The sequence below is a fragment of the Pseudophryne corroboree genome, chromosome 1 (assembly GCF_028390025.1).
Source record: "Pseudophryne corroboree isolate aPseCor3 chromosome 1, aPseCor3.hap2, whole genome shotgun sequence".
Taxonomy (NCBI): Eukaryota; Metazoa; Chordata; class Amphibia; order Anura; family Myobatrachidae; genus Pseudophryne; species Pseudophryne corroboree.
This window is the reverse complement of record NC_086444.1, coordinates 451,687,691-451,706,432: the sequence shown is the minus strand read 5'-3', so window position 1 is coordinate 451,706,432 and position 18,742 is coordinate 451,687,691. Positions and strand designations below refer to the sequence as shown.

General features: G+C 43.9%; 1 protein-coding gene across 1 annotated transcript in view; it reads right to left on the bottom strand.

Annotated features, from left to right (window-relative positions):
• LOC134892613 (twisted gastrulation protein homolog 1-A-like) overlaps positions 1–17,268 on the bottom strand; it is a 34,585-nt gene extending 17,317 nt beyond the window's left edge. Inside the window, exons 1-4 of the mRNA XM_063913623.1 lie at positions 17,038–17,268; positions 8,427–8,546; positions 7,732–7,831; positions 6,343–6,552 (exon numbers count right to left, since the gene is read on the bottom strand). Coding sequence (XP_063769693.1) covers positions 6,343–6,552; positions 7,732–7,831; positions 8,427–8,546; positions 17,038–17,049 — 442 coding nt within the window. The 5' untranslated portion in view covers positions 17,050–17,268. The remainder of the gene's footprint in view (positions 1–6,342; positions 6,553–7,731; positions 7,832–8,426; positions 8,547–17,037) is intronic.
• Between the last annotated feature and the right edge of the window lie 1,474 nt (positions 17,269–18,742).

Below are 18,742 nucleotides of genomic sequence, written 5' to 3'. Positions count from 1 at the left end.
GAGATTTATGGTAAGAACATACCGTTGTTAAATCTCTTTCTGCAAGGTACACTAGGCTCCACAGGGCGCCCTCCCTGACTCACTTCTTTGGGTTGGTATGGCATTAGCCGCTGACAATTTCTCCTGTCGTGAGAATGTGGTGTATGTGGCTACTAACGGTTGTCATCTCTTTTACCTGTTACAGCATTGGACTGGTTAACAAAACTGAGCTCCTGTGCACGGAGGCGGGGTTATAGAGGAGGTGGCGCTATGCATTCTGGGAACAGTCAAAGCTTTTAGCTTGTTGGTGCCACGGATCAAGATCCTACGGTAAGTTCTTACCATAAATCTTGTTATTGCACAATACAAAATGTTATTATGATATATAGTCAGGAAAGCAAGCCTCAAACAAAACAGACCTTATATTCATACAAAGCGCATTCCAAGATGGCATCAAGATTTCTGGCACAGCCATTACTGATGCTGTCAAAAGTGTTCCAATGCCAGCAGCAGACATAGGGCCTAATTTAGTAATGCAATCCTTAGCCATGCAAATCCAGGAGGAGTTGCTATCCTTCCTGCATCTACGATCTATACACTGCGATGCGATCGCAGTTCTGGATGAACCTTGTGACCATCGGTCGTGATGTTTATCTGCGACTGCAGACTGAGTAAGCCTGAGCTTACTTAGACTATCAGTCACAGTGTGGTTTGCGAGGCCAATGAAACTGTGTCTGGGACGCAGTCCTTGGACTCGCCACTCCCAGAAAACTTGAGTGACACACCCACCACTTCCGGCAACGCTGGCCGCCCATCCCCATGAATGCCTCTGCCTGTCAATCAAGAAATTAACCCTTAGTGCAAGGGTGGGCAACTCTTACAGCTGGGGGGGCCACTTGCCAGGTTTTATGTAAGAGAATAGATAGAGTGAATTGTGTTACAGAGACTAGATAGAGTGGGAGACTCAGTATGGGCAGGTGCAAGCTGCAAGCAGAGTGAAGGGGAAACGGTCGTTAGGTCGACACAGCTTATGTTGACCTTTTCACCTGTCGACCTAGTATATGTCGACCTAATGCCCATGTTGACCTAGTGCATGTCGACCTAATGACCATGTCGACCTTCAGTGGTCGACCTAAGTTGAGTCGACCCAACGACCCGTACCCGAGTGGAGATATAAGATGGACCAGTGGAGTCATAGGAGGGCTGTGTAAGTAAAATAACAGTTGGGGGAAGAGAGACGGCAGGTAGTCTGTGAGGGAGAGAGATGGAATATAAACTCTGATATCATAAAACAGTATTCATAAGAGACATACAATTATACAGTATGTTGGACTATACATGCATATAGACCTGCAAAATGAGACCCTCCAGTGCTGCAGGTCTGGTCCACAATTCACGGCCCACAACAGTTCGACAAAACCTGGCAAGTGGCCCCCCCAGCTGTAATAGTTGCCCACCCTTGATCTTGGTCTCTTACTTGGACTTTTTTCTTTGTTTCTTTTCGGAAAACAAGGTTGCGATGAGCGAAGAGCACAGTGAGCAATTTCATTAGGACAGTGGAACATGGAAAGGCGTTACCAAGGAAAGTGGAGCCCCAATTTGCTGACTGATTACTGCTGGACTCTAAAGCTAAGTAATTCTGGAACATCTTGCCCACACACACGCACTATCGATTTTGCAGTCTGTCATCCCAAACTCAAAATCTCAGCCACAATCGACGATACCACTGTCATCGGCCTCATAAAAGAAGGGGACGAATTGGACTACAGACGGGAAGTGGATCGGTTGGCCCGGTGGTGCAGCTGTAACAACCTGGAGCTCAACCCACTTAAAACCGTTGAGATGGTAGTAGACTTTAGGAAGAAACCAGCTGATACACCCCCACTAATCATAGCTGACAGTGCGGTGCCGCTAGTGGACTCCTTCAAGTTCCTGGGGACTACGATCTCTAGAGACCTCAAGTGGGGACCAAATGCAAATGCCACCATCGGAAGGGCGCAGCAGAGGCTGTTCTTCTTAAGGCAACTTAAGAAGTTTAACGTCCCACAGAATCTCCTGCTCCTATTCTACTCCGCAATTGTAGAAACTGTCCTGTGCTCGACGATTATCGTCTGGTATAGCTCCGCCAGCGAGAGAGACAAACGCAGGCTCCAAAGGTAAGGTCCGCTGAGAAGATCATCGGAGTTGACCTCCCGCCTGTCCATGACCTGTACCGGTCCAGAGCCAAAAAACGGGCGACTAGGATAGCCAATGATCCGCCGCACCCAGGCTATGGCGAGCTCAACCTGCTGCCGTCCGGGAAAAGATATAGGGCCATTCCCACCAGAACCAATAGAAGCCTCAAAAGCTTCTTTCCACAAGCAGTCCACCTGCTGAACTCCTGACAAATCGCTGGGCGGACTGACTGTCCAGTCTACTCCGATCTTCTGATTGGAACGAACACTGTTTACTTTTATTTAATCTGTATACTGCATTTATTCCCCCTCTTGTCTACGTGTTCCCCCCTGGCTGCTGCACTGTAAACCGAAAACAAATTCCTAGTATACGCAAGTGTACCTGGCCAATAAAGCTGATTCTGATATCAGGTAGGTGTGTGCATTCTCAATTATATGTCCATATTCCCTATGTTTCCCTGTCACTATGTCATCCTCCTTTGCAGGCGGATATATGCAAATGCAGTGTGGTGTGGCAGAATATCGGCAACATTAAAAAAATAAAATCTTTTAGTGTGTAGCTCAGATACTGGTGCCTACAATTTCCCGATAAAGTCATCTGATTGTCCGGCTGACCAGAAAAAATCTGACAGTGTGTGTAGCTTTAGGAGACATTCCTGAATCAAAGTATAGTAGAAAAACAAAGCTACTTTTTTAACTAAAAGTTTCTCCTTTCTGTTCAGAGTTTAATATGTAGATATATGTATTTTAAAAATAAATTGTATGTCACTCAAAAACCATACCTGATTAGAGAAGTTCCACAAACATGATCCAGCACAGAAAATACTATACTAATCAGGTATTTTTATCATTTGGATCCTTTTTGTAATAAGTACATACAAACAATGGCACTGTACTGCTTATGAAAGATATATGTGCTATTGCAATATTTAACATTGGCTAAATACATGATTTTTTGTATTATAGACTATAATAGTACTTGTCAAGTCCTGTCATCATTCCCTTGATACCTAGTATTACAAATTAGCACTTTGTATGGCTGAAATGTAGTCATTGGCTCTTGTAATGTATTTTTTGCATTATTTAACAGTGCGGCTCTGAACTTCTTATGATAGCAGGAAATGGAGAGCTGGCAGTGATTGGATACTAACTTTAGTTCATTAGGAAAAGTATGAACATTTGCCAGTCCATCAATTACGTTATAAATAGAGTTTTTATAATTGGAATGTATTAAAAGTTAAAACATTCATTTTTTACGTTTTATTTTTCTTCTAGTGCTCCCACTTTATTTTCTTGCACACTTTCAGTGTCTGTATTTGAGCTCCTGCCAATGGCTACAGAGTAGACTGGACAAGAACATGCTAGTCACCCCCTGGCACACTCTGTATAGTACATTTTGTTAAAGCAGATGGTGCGCTGATATTATACTTAACCGGCTGTCTGCACTTTGCAGATTCAATAAAAATATACTGCAACCTTTTCGTTCCTCCTCACTCCCCCAGTTCTCGAATGTCAGCCATGTTGGTCATTATAGAGAGAACGTGATTGGGGAATAAGTGGGTCTGCTAGCTGAATCTTATAGAATCAGCAAATCAGCACTTTCACTAATAATTATCTGCAGGGCCGTAACTAGGTGTGTGCTGAAGGGGCACCGCATATAGCGCTGCAGGGTAGGGGGCACTGTTGGCGGCACTTGTCAATTATCTCTTTTACTTTCCCTTGCAGCTTCTCCCCTTCTTGACGCCCAGCATCTCCTGACCACCCCTATCTCCTACCCTGACCTCTTCTGTCGCTAATACCTATACAACATTTATGAACTCAACTTGAGATTTCTTTGTTATTCAGTCACACTGTCCTTTATTACATTTCAAGATGCTGACATACCCAGGATTCGAACCCATTGCCTATGCACTGCCGTCCGACAATCTATTCATTGTAACTTTTTGAAGCTTACCTTGTAATTTGTGGAGGTTTGATCAGCATTGCGGCTGAGCAGATATATGTAGTGTGTAGCTGCAAGAGATTAGATGTGCTGCACACAACATAGATCTGCTCTATTGCAATGCTGATTTATTTTTATTTTTTACAATGTATTAGTAGCTTCATATACTGTTCATAGTTTTTATGCAGGATCAAATAGCTCAATGAGCAGGGTGTTTGATTAGAATTCAACAGGTTATAGGTTTGAATCCTGGGTATGGCAGTATATTGAAATGTGTATTGTGTAATGTGTAAAGGGTATTGTAACTGAATAACAAAAAGCTCTCAAGTTAAGTGCATGAATGAGGTATAAAGAGGATTTGTGTCCAAATCCATTTTCTTGCAGTGGTCTATAAATGTGTGTGTATTATTTATATATAATATAATATATTATAATACATGGGAGGTAATATATATACACAAGGACACAAGGCATGTGCTTAATATCCCTATTGGAAAAATGGGGAGGGGGGTGCCAATTCTCTCTTTGGCACAGGGCACCAAAAAGTCTAGTTCCGGCTCTAATTATCTGCCACATAGGCACAGAAAAATGATTATAGAAAGAGTTGGAGACAGGAGGAAGAGAAAAGAAGTGCTCAGAGAGAGGCAGGGGGCTGTTGTGGAGGATTTCAACCTCAAATGGGTCATATACAGCTACCATAACCAAAAACCCATTTGGTTCTCTTCTTTTTGATTCTGATGTCACCTGTGCTCTCTGTGGGAATCTGATCCATGATGTCTTGGCATGAAAATTCCAGGCTGCTCTGCTATCATAATGAGATTTTATGATTTTTACCAAAGTGAGATAGGACTGCTTAGATAACCCCTGAACCTACATGAAACCAGTCCTTGCTTCCTAGTCACTCACTTAAGGGAATTACCATATCATAAAATAATCATATGGAATATAGAACATAAATAAGTAGATGGCACAATGTAAACACAGCTGGAAGCAACAGCTCATGTACTGGTCAGCTGTACCACTGTACTAAGCATGTTAATACATGAATCCCAGGCTATTGGCAGGATTAGAGATAGATCTGGGACAGAAACAGTGGAAGATTAAGGTTTTCCAATACTTATCAGTCTGAGATGCATACGATATCCTGGGAGACGGGATGCCAGCTGTCACTATACCGACATCAGCATCCCATCTGCCGGCAGGGAGTCCCCTCGCGAGCTCGCTGCGCTCACCACACATCGGGCTCGGTGACAAGCTTAGATCGCCACAGGTTTTATTCCCACTTGGTTGGTGGCGTGGACCCACCAACCGAGTGGATATTGTGGGCGGGTGTCAGGATTCCAGCTGTAGATATATGACTGGGTGTCGTGATTCCGGCGGCGGTCTCCTGAACGCCAGGATCCCAACAGCCAGTAAAGCAACTGCACCCAATCAGTCTGTTTATACTGTTTACACCGATTGCCTTGACATTTCTAAACTCTAATACTCAGGTACTTACCATTAATGTCAGTGCTGAGAGCTCTGAATGATGTGGTCCCCAGGCTGGTCATTGCTGGTTTATAAGATTATGGGCCTGTTTCAGGGCCCAAAGCAACTGAAAGATCATTGCATAGTACCGATGGGTGGTACTTTGCACATGCACCGGACCCGCACTGCTTTGTTGAACGCACAGTGGCTGCAGATGTCAAGAGCTTAACATTCTGTAGCAGTTTGGGGCAGGGAGGGGGCGACTACGGGAGCAGTTTGACAGCTGCCGAAGTGCCAAGGACTCTTACGATGGAGATTTCCTGGCCTCTTTGACAGAGCTGTAGGGGCTCGCGTAACCTCATGGGTCACTCAGACGGCTGGTGGTATCGCAAGTGATCTGATGCTGTGTTCTTGGACACGCCACTGGTTCTCACATGCATGCAGACTTTGTCTACTTATACCAGACAATTCCTGCTACATTAACATATCTGAGCATTGGTGCGGCTACCAAGTAAGCAGCAGTGGTGCTCCCTCCAACCACATCTGAATCAGGCTCTATATATACTATTGACTTTAGGCATTATGCTCTGTATCAGTCTGAAGTCTCTCCAGTATTCACCTTGCTTTTTTTTTTACAATTTCTGTCTGCTGCCCCTCTGAATGGAATGCATACAGTTCTAAAAGTGAATCTGGATGCTGGAGGCACACATAACAGCAATGCACTGAACTCTTCCAAGTGGTGTAATTACTCAAGTTCTTGTGATTTTTGGATTACTGTACCTGAATGTGCACCAAGCAGGATATGATCCATGTGAGATTGCTGACTGATCTCTTTAGCGACAGGCAATGTGTGAACACTCCAATCAACAGCGGCATCTCCTTGCAATTCACATAAGGATTGGAATAGAGATGGCAATGGAACAGGCAATACCTCTAGTGAACTTCTCCGGGCTGCTTGCTTCCGACTGCCTTTATTTTCACTGCACAAACCTGAGGCATGGAAATAATTGTTAAGGGACACAGAAGACTGGGGTATATGTACTATTACATATCGTGCCGCTGTAACTTTCCTGCTTCGCCTCTTTACCAATGCAAAGCAGGAAAGTACATCGGCGACATGTAAGAACATCTTGTTTGCTGGAGCAGGGGAATGAAAACTCACTCCGGCGATCCCTGCTACAGCGTACAGCGCACCATCATAGTTCTGATGCGCTGTGTGTCTCTCCCACGGCCGGCTCCAGGGCTCATGCACAAGATCTCGCTACTCGCACAAAATCTCACATGCGGCCCGGAGCCTGCACCCGCCACAGCCAGGGACAGCGCTGTCCCTGCTGTGGCGATAGGGCAATGACACCTGCAGCTATCGATTCCGACAGAACGGTCAGTGCAACTGACTGTTCTTACATTCTTACGTGCTATCTTTTAGATAGCAGCGCTGATAATGACGGGGGCACATATCTCTCCTGTCACTGAGCATGCACCGCTGCAGTCATACATGGGGGGGCGTATCAGCACATATAACGGGATACCGACCATTAATACATCTACCCCTTTATTGGTTAAAGATGCCGTTAGTGCACTACAATGTGTTGGATATTTCATTGTGTTTTCAGATTTGTGACTAAGGATAAAATGACATCACTTCCAGTGGTATGGCATGCCTTTGGTGAAATATAAATTCTGCATGAACTGTACTATTAATAAAGGCTCTCCAATGTCACAGCTGTATTAAAAAGCTACACACTTTCTGATAGATGTGTGACTGGAGCCATAGGCCGGCATTAGTGTCACAGCCTCCACATGCCAGGATTGTGGCTAATATTGTGGTGCTTGTTGTCATTCTGGGAACTTAGGGGGACATTTACTAAGCAGTGATAAAAGCGGAGAAGTGTGCCAGTGGAGAAGTTGCCCATGGCAACCAATCAGCTGCTCTCTATACTTTTATAGTATGCAAATTATAAATGTTACGTCAATGCTGATTGGTTGCCATGGGCAACTTCTCCACTGGCTCACTTCTCCGCTCTTATCACTGCTTAGTAAATGTTCTCCTTAGTGTGTGAACTTGTGTGTTTGTGCACAGCCACTAGGATTTCATGTGTAAAGTGCAACGGAATTTGCTGCGCTATATAAGAAACTGTTAATAAATAAATGTTGGCATAAAGTACTTACCCACACAGCTGCAGCACTGCTCCCACAGACTGCCCAGACACAGCATGCAATCCGGACAGCAGGGACAATCCTCTCCTTTAATGTTGCACTGGCAGAGCTCCTGCATAGAGAACATGGGAACGCTCAGTCAGTGTGACACACACAGACGTCTTCAACTGTGCCAGGAAACTTGGTAGAGGACAGGCCACAAATGAGAGGGATGTTTAATGTGGAAATATTTTTTTTTCCACAAGACAAGCACATCTAAATGCAGTTGAAGGTGAAATCTATAACAAAAATCTCTCTCTCTCTCTCTATGTGTGTGTGTATGTGTGTGTGTGTGCGTGTGTGTGTGTGTGTGAGCGTGTGTGTGAGCGTGTGTGTGTGAGCATTGTCTAGCTATCTCCAGGACTGCACGGATCAGGAGAGAGAACCTACTTGCAAGGAAAGTGAGGAACTTAAGCTTGGGATCAATTTCCCTTATGATAACCCGAGCTGTCCACCACTAAGATCAGTTAATGGCCCCTTATGGAACAGGTCTTTTAAAAAGTTTATACTAAGAGGAGATCTACACTAATTTTTAAACTACTTATTCTACAAATTAGATAATTGAAAGCTTCTATCCATTGAGTTATTGGCCCTCATGAATAGGCCTAATGAAAGGTGATATCAATAGAGGAGATATACACTGAATGAAGCCATCGCCGATCACTTACCTGCAGCAGACACTTGCTGACGTCACTTGCACAGAGAGCTTTGTTGCATCCGCTTACAGATGAGATCACAGAGCAGTATGCTGCAGCAAAGAGGAGCCCCACTGGATGCCATTGTCTCACCTGCCATAATTGGAGACAACTAATGGTGACAATGCTATTACGCTGCTGCAGACAGCTTACCTGTACATAAATACAGTGTCAGAAAGAAAACAAATGCCTCTTCCACTATGTAATCCCCCACTTTGTGCCAGTCACAATAATCTGATTTTATAATAATAAACAATAGATATAAAAAGGTACCAAACTAAATATTTTGTAAAGAATACATATGTTACTTTTCAGTGTCAACCTGAGGTAAATTAGTGTGAACCTGTATTTACTGTTACCTTTTGCTGAAATTCCTATTAGCAGGATGTACAAGCAGTTGGGCCACATTTACAGCTAGCTGCACAGTTCTGAGTGTTACTTACTGGACCAAATGAGTACATTAGAGCAGTGGTTCCCAAATTCTTTCAGTGCATCCCAAATTCAGTCCTCAAGGCATCCCAGTAGTCCAGGTTTTAAGGATATCCATGCTTATGCAAATTTTACTGACTTACTACCCCAGTTAGGGGGTTATTCAAACCTGGACGCTGCCACATCGTCGTGCCATTGGGGGGGCATTCCAAACTGGGGTGGGCCGGACAATTTTTTTCCCCATCACACTCCCGCAGGTCAACCTTAGTTCCGATTCGTCACAATCTAATTTGATGAGTCGGGAGGCGGCCTCACACATGCTGCATGGCCTTGCCCTGTGCTGGGCGGCTTCCAGCATGTGAGGAGATGAACGCAGATCTGGCTGCGTTCATCTCTGAATAAGGTCCGTAGTTTGATTATATTATCTGTGCACAAACGAGGATAGCCTTAAAGCCTGGACTGTTAGGGTGCCTTACGGACCAAGTTTGGGAAATCCTGCATTACAGTGTTACTTTGGCTTCAGACCATTTTAACCACTTCCAGGCTGTGGTGAAAGATCTCTGATTTAAACATGATTCAGAAGTATCAAAGATTTAGGGACCCATCTATCAAAAAATATTTGCTGCTATTTCCCCAAAAACACCAGATTTCAGAGATTAGCCACAAATATTAAGTATCCCTGGGATGTATTACTAAGGGAACACCTTACTTAAAGAGGTGCTACATTAGCTACAGGAGTAATTCCAGAGGACTGGAAAAGAGCAAACGTAGTCCCACTGCACAAAAGTGTAAGCAAGGAAGAGGCAATCAACTACAGACCAGTGAGTAGTCAGTCAGTAGTAGGGAAATTGATGGAAACACTCTTAAAAGAAAGACTTGTAGATTATCTCAAATCCGGCAATTTACAGGATCCCAAACAGCATGGATTCACTGGGGGGAGATCATGTCAAAAAAAATCTTATTGACTTTTTTGACTGTGTGACTAAAGTGATGGATAAAGGTGGAGCCATGGATATAGCTTATCTAGACTTTAGTAAGGCTTTTGACACTGTTCCACATCGCAGACTGCTAAATAAACTAGAAAGTTTGGGATTGGATATTAGGTTTATTGAATGGATAAGATCTTGGTTGAAGGATAGAAAACAGAGACTTGTGGTAAATGGAGTGCATTCACAGGAAGGAAATGTTACCAGTGGAGTACCCCAGGGATCTGTACTTGGACCAGTGCTTTTTAATATCTTTATTGGTGACATTGCAAATGGCATTAAAGGGAAAGTATGCCTTTTTGCAGATGACACAAAGGTATGCAACAGGGTAGACACACCAGGTGGGGTAAAACAAATGATTGAGGATCTAGGTAGACTAGAGGAATGGTCAAGAGTGTGGCAATTACAGTTTAATGCCAAAAAATACAAAATCATGCACTTGGGCCTCAAAAATCCAAAGGCTAAGGGGTATATTCAATTGAAGTTGAAAACAGCTGTATGTCGAAAAGACGGCAGTTTTCGACTTTTTAAGGTCGAAACCTGATTCAACCTATTCAATATTTTGCTAAATGTTTTGACAAGTCGATAAATTCGACTTGTCGAAAAGCACATGGATCGGTGGAATATCTGCCGATCCACGTGTTGATGTCGAAAAACGGGGCCAAATCCAACAGGTTTTGGCCCCCTTTTCGACCATCTCAGTCCGACATCAAAATGATGTCGGACTGAGATGCGGACCCTGAGGAGGTGAGGGGGGGAGCCGCAGGGAGATGGGGGGACAGCCGGCGGGCATACAGGGAGATCAGCGCTGCAGCTGGATGTCACTCACCCGCCCGACCTCACGGCAGCTTCCACCCGGCTCCAGCACACTGCTGGAGCCGGGTGGAAGCTGCTGTGAGGTCGGGCGGCTGAGTGACATCCTGCTGCAGTGCTACTCCGTAGCGCTGATCTCCCTGTATGCCTGCCGGCTGTCCCCCCGCGGCTCGCCCCCCCCCCCTCTCCTCCTCTGTGTCCCATCTAAATTCGACTTGAAAAAGTCGAATTTTAGATGGGATTGAATAAGGGTTGTCAGATTCATTACGACAAATACATGTCGGAATGGATCCGACTTTAATTGAATATACCCCTAAATATAGTATTAATGGCACTATACTGGAAACTACTCAGGAGGAAAGGGATCTAGGAGTCACTATTTCAGATGACGTAATGGCAGGTAAGCAATGTAGCAAGGCAATGAGAAAGGCTAGTCAGATGCTTGGCTGCATTGGGAGAGGAATCAGCAGCAGAAAGAAATAAGTAAAAATGCCACTGTATAGGTCATTGGTACGGCCTCATCTAGAATACGGTGTTCAATTCTGGAGGCCATATCTTCAAAAGGATATTAATACATTAGAGACTGTACAAAGAAGGGCAACTAAAATGGTGCATGGCCTACATCACAAAACATACCCAGAAAGACTAAGAAATCTCAATATGTATAGTTTGGAGCAGAGAAGGGAAAGGGGGGCATGATAGAAACTTTCACATATATCAAGGGTCAGTGGCGGAACTAGCGAGCGGTGGGCCCAGGTGCGACAAAATGCTTTGCCCCCCCCCCCCCCCCCCATCCCATCCAAGTCCACCCCCTCACCCCTGGAGAGGATCTGGTGAGTGGGACCTGCTCAGGGCCAGAGAAATGGATACCTAGCAACAGTGCCGTAACTAGACATTTTAGCACTGTGTGCAAGTAACGGCATCGGAGCCCCACCCCTGCATGCAAAACAGGGGCAGTGCACGCCGTAGGCAAAAATACATAGTGGCGTGGCTTCGTGGGGAAGGGGTGTGGCCACAAAATAATACCAATTCATAAAACGGTGCACAGTAGTCTCCATTATTAAAATTACACCGCACAGTAGCACCACTACACCAGGTAGAGACCCTTTTACACCTTACGGCGGACAGCTTCCTCTTTTTACACATTACAGCAGACAACATCCCCTTTTTACACATTACGGCAGACAGCGTCCCCCTTTTTACACATAACGGCAGACAGCGTGCACTTTTTACACATAACGGCAGACAGCGTCCCCTTTTTACACATAACGGCAGACAGCGTCCCCTTTTTACACATAGCGGCAGACAGCGTGCCCTTATTACACATAGCGGCAGACAGCGTACACTTTTTACACATAACGGCAGACAGTGTGCCCTTTTTACACATAACGGCAGACAGCGTCCCTTTTTTACACATTACGGCAGACAGCGTGCCCTTTTTACACATAACGGCAGACAGCGTGCCCTTTTTACACATAACGGCAGACAGCTTCCCCTTTTTACACATTACAGCAGACAACATCCCCTTTTTACACATTACGGCAGACAGCGTCCCCCTTTTTACACATAACGGCAGACAGCGTGCACTTTTTACACATAACGGCAGACAGCGTCCCCTTTTTACACATAACGGCAGACAGCGTCCCCTTTTTACACATAGCGGCAGACAGCGTGCCCTTGTTACACATAGCGGCAGACAGCGTACACTTTTTACACATAACGGCAGACAGCGTCCCCTTTTTACACATAACGGCAGACAGCGTCCCCTTTTTACACATTACGGCAGACAGCGTGCCCTTTTTACACATAACGGCAGACAGCGTGCCCTTTTTACACATAACGGCAGACAGCTTCCCCTTTTTACACATTACGGCAGACAGCGTGCCCTTTTTACACATAACGGCAGACAGCGTCCCCTTTTTACACATAACGGCAGACAGCGTCCCCTTTTTACACATTACGGCAGACAGCGTGCCCTCGTTACACATTACGGCAGACAGCGTAGATTCCCCCTTTTTACACATTGCGGCAGGCAGATTCCCCGTTTTTACACATCACGTCAGGCAGATTCCCCCTTTTTACACATTGCGGCAGGCAGATTCCCCGTTTTTACACATTACGGCAGACAGTCCCAAGAAAGACAGAAAGACAGAAAGAAAGAAAGAAAGAAAGAAAGAAAGAAAGAATGAATTATACTTACCCTCTCCGCACGCTCAGGCTCCTCGGTGCAGCTTCTGGTCACAATTCCCGGGCAGGAGAGAAGGAGGAGGAGGGAGGTTGAGGAGGGAGCCGCAGCAGCGCTGTGTTATTGGTGGAGGTGCTGCTGCTGCTGCTGTCCCTCTGCTTCACTATAGGCTTTTCTCGGAAGGCAGCCTATAGTGAAGCAGAGGGACAGCAGCAGCAGCGCCTCCACCTGTAACAAAGCGCTTCTGCGGCTCCCTCCTCCACCTCCCTCCTCCTCCTTCTCCCCTGTACCGCTGCGCTCCTCTCCTCTCTGTCCGGGCGGCTGTGTGCTGCGGGCAGCGGTTGCCCGCAGCACACAGTGGCATGCAATGAGTCAGTTTGACTCATTACATGCTTTAGGCCCCTGGACAGAGGCGGGCCCCAGTGCAACGCACTGGTTGCACTGGCGGTAGTTCCGCCTCTGTCAAGGGTTTTAACAAAGTCCAGGAGGGAAACATTCTCCAAATGAAGAGAAGCAATAGGACACGAGGACATGCACTGAGACTGGAGGGGGGGGTTCAGGGGTAATTTGCAGAAAAATTACTTCACAGAAAGGGTAGTGGACAAGTGGACTAGCCTCCCATCAGAGGTGGTAGAGGCTAAGACAGTAGAGCAATTTAAACATGATGGGATAGACATAAGGATATCCTTACAAAGAAATAAGGATCAAACAAGGTTAGAGATAAAAAAAAAAGGGGCAGACTAGATGGGCCAAGCGGTTCTTATCTGCCGACAAATTCTATGTTCCTATGTAACACAGAAAATATATCCAATACCTGCAGCCATCCCTTCATTCCCGCTGGCAGCCACATCGAACATAGGTTTCTAGGGGGGATGCAATGCTGCCAGATTTATCAATATACCAAATGCAAAGCATTCCTGATATTGGTCCCCACAGCTGACGCCATCTGAAAATGGCTGAGGCCCATTGCAGCTTATGTGTTACTCATCGCATCTCAAACCGTCAGAGGGTTCCCCCGAAATCGTCCCTGGAAGCAGCCGCTGAGCATGTGCAGTCAGCGGGGACCACGCACGTGCAGGAGCCGTGGCACCACACTCAACACATCGAGGGGATGGGCTCACCTGTCCCTGCCTGTGTAGGATCATACATCCCACAGATATGAGCTCTTGTTGCAATGTGATCCTGTGTGCTAATATCGCGCCCACATCGCATTGAATATGCGATCCCTGATAAATGGGCCCCTTAGATTTTCACCTGGCAGCATAAGACCAGCCTGACCAGCACGTTCTGGCCATATTAACATTCACTTCTAACAAAGGAAACCAGCTCAAATTATCAGCTGTATATATGCCATATACTGTACATCAGGCATGTCAAACTCATGGTCATCCAGCTATTGTGAAACTACAAGTCCCAGCATGCTTTACCAGCTGATCAGTGGAAGGTATTCTGGCAAAGCATGCTGGGACTTGCAGTTTCACAACAGCTGGAGGGCCACGAGTTTGACATGCCTGCTGCACATGGACAGCAACCATCTAACAATAGCAAGTCCATTTACAGAAGCAAAGTTAATTCACATGTGACAAAATAATTTAGATAATGTGCAATTTGTGCCTGTAAAATCTATGTTTGCTTTGTGCAGGGAGGTCATTTTCCATTCCTTACTTAGCAGTGTCGCTGTGAATCTGTCTTTATGGAGCCTTAATGTTTTTATTTTTTACTAGCTAAATATATTGTCAGTGATGCAGCTGATAACCGGGGTATGTATATATTAAATCCAAGGATTCTGTACACAGTAAACTATGGGGGTCATTCCGAGTACTTTTAGCAGCCATGCAAACGCATAGTCACCGCCCACGGGGGAGTGTATTTTAGCTTTGCAAGTGTGCGAACGCCTGTGCAGCTGAGCGGGATGAAAAAGTTTTTTGCATTTTCTGAGTAGCTCTGGACTTACTCAGCCCTTGCGATCACTTCAGTCTTTTTGGTCCCGGAATTGGCGTCAGACACCCGCCCTGCAAACGCTTGGACAAGCCTGTGTTTTTCAAAACACTCCCTGAAAACAGTCAGTTGCCACCCACAAACGCCTTCTTCCTGTCCATCTCCCTGCGATCGGCTGTGCGAATGGATTCTTCGTCAAATCCATCGCCCAGCACCGATCCTCTTTGTACCCGTACGATGCGCCTGCGCATTGCGGTACATATGCATGCGCAGTAGTAACCTGTTCGCTGCGCTGCGAAAAACGCTAGCGAACGATCAACTAGGAATGACCCCTATATTCTTATTTTCCTGGGTGAAGATATATGCTGATAGCAGACAGACAAGACTGATACAGGTTGAGTATCCCTTATCCAAAATGCTTGGGACCAGAGGTATTTTGGATATCGGATTTTTCCGTATTTTGGAATAATTGCATACCATAATGAGATATCATGGTGATGGGACCTAAATCTAAGCACAGAATGCATTTATGTTACATATACACCTTATACACACAGCCTGAAGGTCATTTTAGCCAATACTTTTTGTAACTTTGTGCATTAAACAAAGTGTGTGTATATTCACACAATTCATTTATGTTTCATATACACCTTATACACACAGCCTGAAGGCCATTTAATACAATATTTTTAATAACTTTGTGTATTAAACAAAGCTTTTGTACATTGAGCCATCAAAAAACAAAGATTTCACTATCTCACTCTCACTCAAAAAAGTTCGTATTTCAGAATATTCCATATTTCAGAATATTTGGATATGGGATACTCAACCTGTATTTTCAATATGGAAGTTTCTGGCAGCTAAATAAAGTCAGGCTTTGATTTGTATACTTTGTGTAGCCAACAAAAATGTTTGTCCTGTGACTAGTAGGCATCAAGTATTCCACTTTGTACGCACTTGTCGCAGAGTATATCACACTTTTCCTTAACCCAGTATGTCTATATGTTCTGTAGGTGTGCACCAGTGGCCAGGTGTTAAACCTTATTAGGTAGGATGTATCTATTGAAAAAAAAGGGAATTAACAGTCAGCCTAAATTGTCATTACACAGCACCGACGTTGGAAGGGGTGTTATTAGTTACTTTTAAATGGATGTTTGTTTACATGTGAAATTGCTATGCTGTGCTATTGGTTTCACCTTGCTGGTGCATATACTTATGATATGACACTGGTACGATAGAACTTAAGGTGTACAATGTACTAATATTAATGTTTATGTCAGACAATCTAAATTGTAAGAAGAGTGCTGTAACGACACTTAGTTCATTAAATGTTTTATCCTTGACAAATTAATAAAAAAATCTTGAAATGAAAAGTATATACACTTTTATATACTTTTATTGTAAAAAATCTGGAATCTCTAAAAAAAAATGTCAATAATTTGTGTTTAAAATAAAATCTTGTTTTAAATTCTACTTTTTTTGCAAAATGAGATTCTCAGGCTCATTCGGGGGCTGGGAAACATTGAAATGTTTGTCCTCTTTGTAGACATTTAATTTCTGACCTCAGGAAGCAGAACGGCTAGGAAGGATGCATTTATGCAGATTGTGCGGTTTGTGCGTAATCCATGAATTTAGATTGCTACATTCTTAATGTGTCACAAACATAACGCACGTTACTGTACATTGAGGATTGTATTGAGAATATGAACTGGCCAGGGTCAAAATCTGTTCTTTAAAAGCAGGAGCTGTGGGCAGGAAATGTATCTGATAGGTCTCACTGGAAAACTGCTCAGATTCCTATTTTGTAAAACTAGAAGTAATATTTATGCTGTATTTTTCATAAGGTCATCACAAAGTTCTATGGCTCTTCTGTAGATATAAAACTGGCAAATTCTTGGTTTTACCACCACTGGCTAGAAACCATGTTAACATGTTATGCTGCCGCGAGCCAATGTGTATAACTGTACACCCATTTGCTAATCATGTACCACATGTGGTACACTACCGGCTCTGTATTCTCCGCGCATTAAACAACATAAAAGGATAACTGATATAGGCCATTTAGCAGGAAGCCAGAAAGAAGAAAAACAAAATATAAATGCATAAGGAGTAAATCAAAGAATCATAAAACTGTACATTAGTGTTGCCAGAAATATGCATCTCCCATGGCTTATATTGTACTGTAGATACAACCCAGAAAGCATCCTCATTGTAACCACAATCTTGTACTTACTTTCTTCTCCATAATCACTACCCAGTAGTTTGTTCCGCTGTCTCTACGAAGCACCGTGCCCTGTGTGGACAGACTGTGTGTGGCAGAGGAGGGTGATGTATAAGAAAGAGGGAAGCGTAAGGAAAAAAAGAGAGCCTGTGGGTGGAAGAAGGATAAGGGGGAGTAGTTGGACAGAGGGGGAAGACTGTCGCAGAGAAACTCAATATCTATGGGGAGTATGCAAAGAAAAACAAGACACATGTGGAAAAGATTATAATTTGGATGGGAGCCAAGTGAAAATGTGGAGCTGGATGTAGAAAGTCACCAGCTACAGGGGGAGGGTAAATCAATAGGAAGCGCTCACTGTGCAGAACACATTATTACACAGGAAGTTACTGCACCTTGTGGTTGAATCAAATTAACTGAGCTACTAATTAAGTCACCTGTGTTCAAGCATGGATAGCCTTAGTTAAAACCTGCATTGTAAGGTTGGTGGTGTTTGGGAAGCTCTGATTTAAAGCATTTCAGCTAAGCAGGCCTGTGTAGTGTGGCTGCACACACAAATAACATATGGGCATACCTCCCAACTGTCCTGCTTTTGAAGAAAATGTATGGGGCTTGGATAGTAGGACTACTAAATACAGTGGCATTCTGCCTATTAGTTATAGCTACAGTGGTGCTTAAAAAATTGTGAAGCCTTCAGAATTTTCTATATTTCTGCTGAAATTTGGCCTAATACTACCTCAGTTTTTCACACACGTCCTACAATAGATAAAGAGAACCAAATCAAACAAATGAGACAAAAAAATTAAACTTTCACATTTTTTTTAATGAGGAAAATGATCCAATATCAGATAACTGTCAGTGGCAAAAGTATGTGAACCTTTAGGCTTAGCAGATATTTTAAAGGTGAAATGAGTCAGGTATTTTTAATCTATGGTTGATAATCAGGTGTAACATAGTAACATAGTTAATGAGAATGAAAAAAGACAAAATGTCCAAGTTCAACCTGTATTATAATTCTTACACTAATCTGTATATAACTATATTTTAACTATACAGGCCAGATGACGTTATATTTTTAAGTCTAAATTACAACTATAAGTCATGCCTTTTCTAAAATTTTCTTCCTGTAAATGCTGTTTCCTGGGATATATCTTTCAGCTAGGAATTTATCTAATCCATTTTTAAACATATTGACTGAGTCCACCATGACTACCTTCTCTGGCAGAGAATTCCAAATTTTTACTGCCCTTACTGTGAAGTACCCTTTTCTTCGATGGGTATGACATTTTCTCTCCTCTAACCTCAGAGGGTCCTGTGTAGCGGCTTTTCGATAAACAAAAGTGGACAACCTGTCTTTTTAAAAGAACAGGGATCTGTGAATGTTCACAACATGTTTGTGGAAGTGTATCATGCCACGAACGTAGGATATTTCTGAGGAACTTATAAGAAGAGTTGTTGATGCTCATCAGGCTGGAAAAGGTTACAAAACCATCTCTAAAGAGTTTGGACTCCACCAATCAACAGTCAGACAGATTGTGTACAAATGGAGGAAATTCCAGACCATTATTACCCTCCCCAGGAGTGATTGACCAACAAAGATTACGCCAAAAGCAAGGCGTCTAATAGTTCTCAAGATCACAAAGGAACCCAGGGTAACCTCTAAGCAAATGAAGGCCATTCTCACATTAGCTAATGTTAATATTCATGAGCCCACCATCAG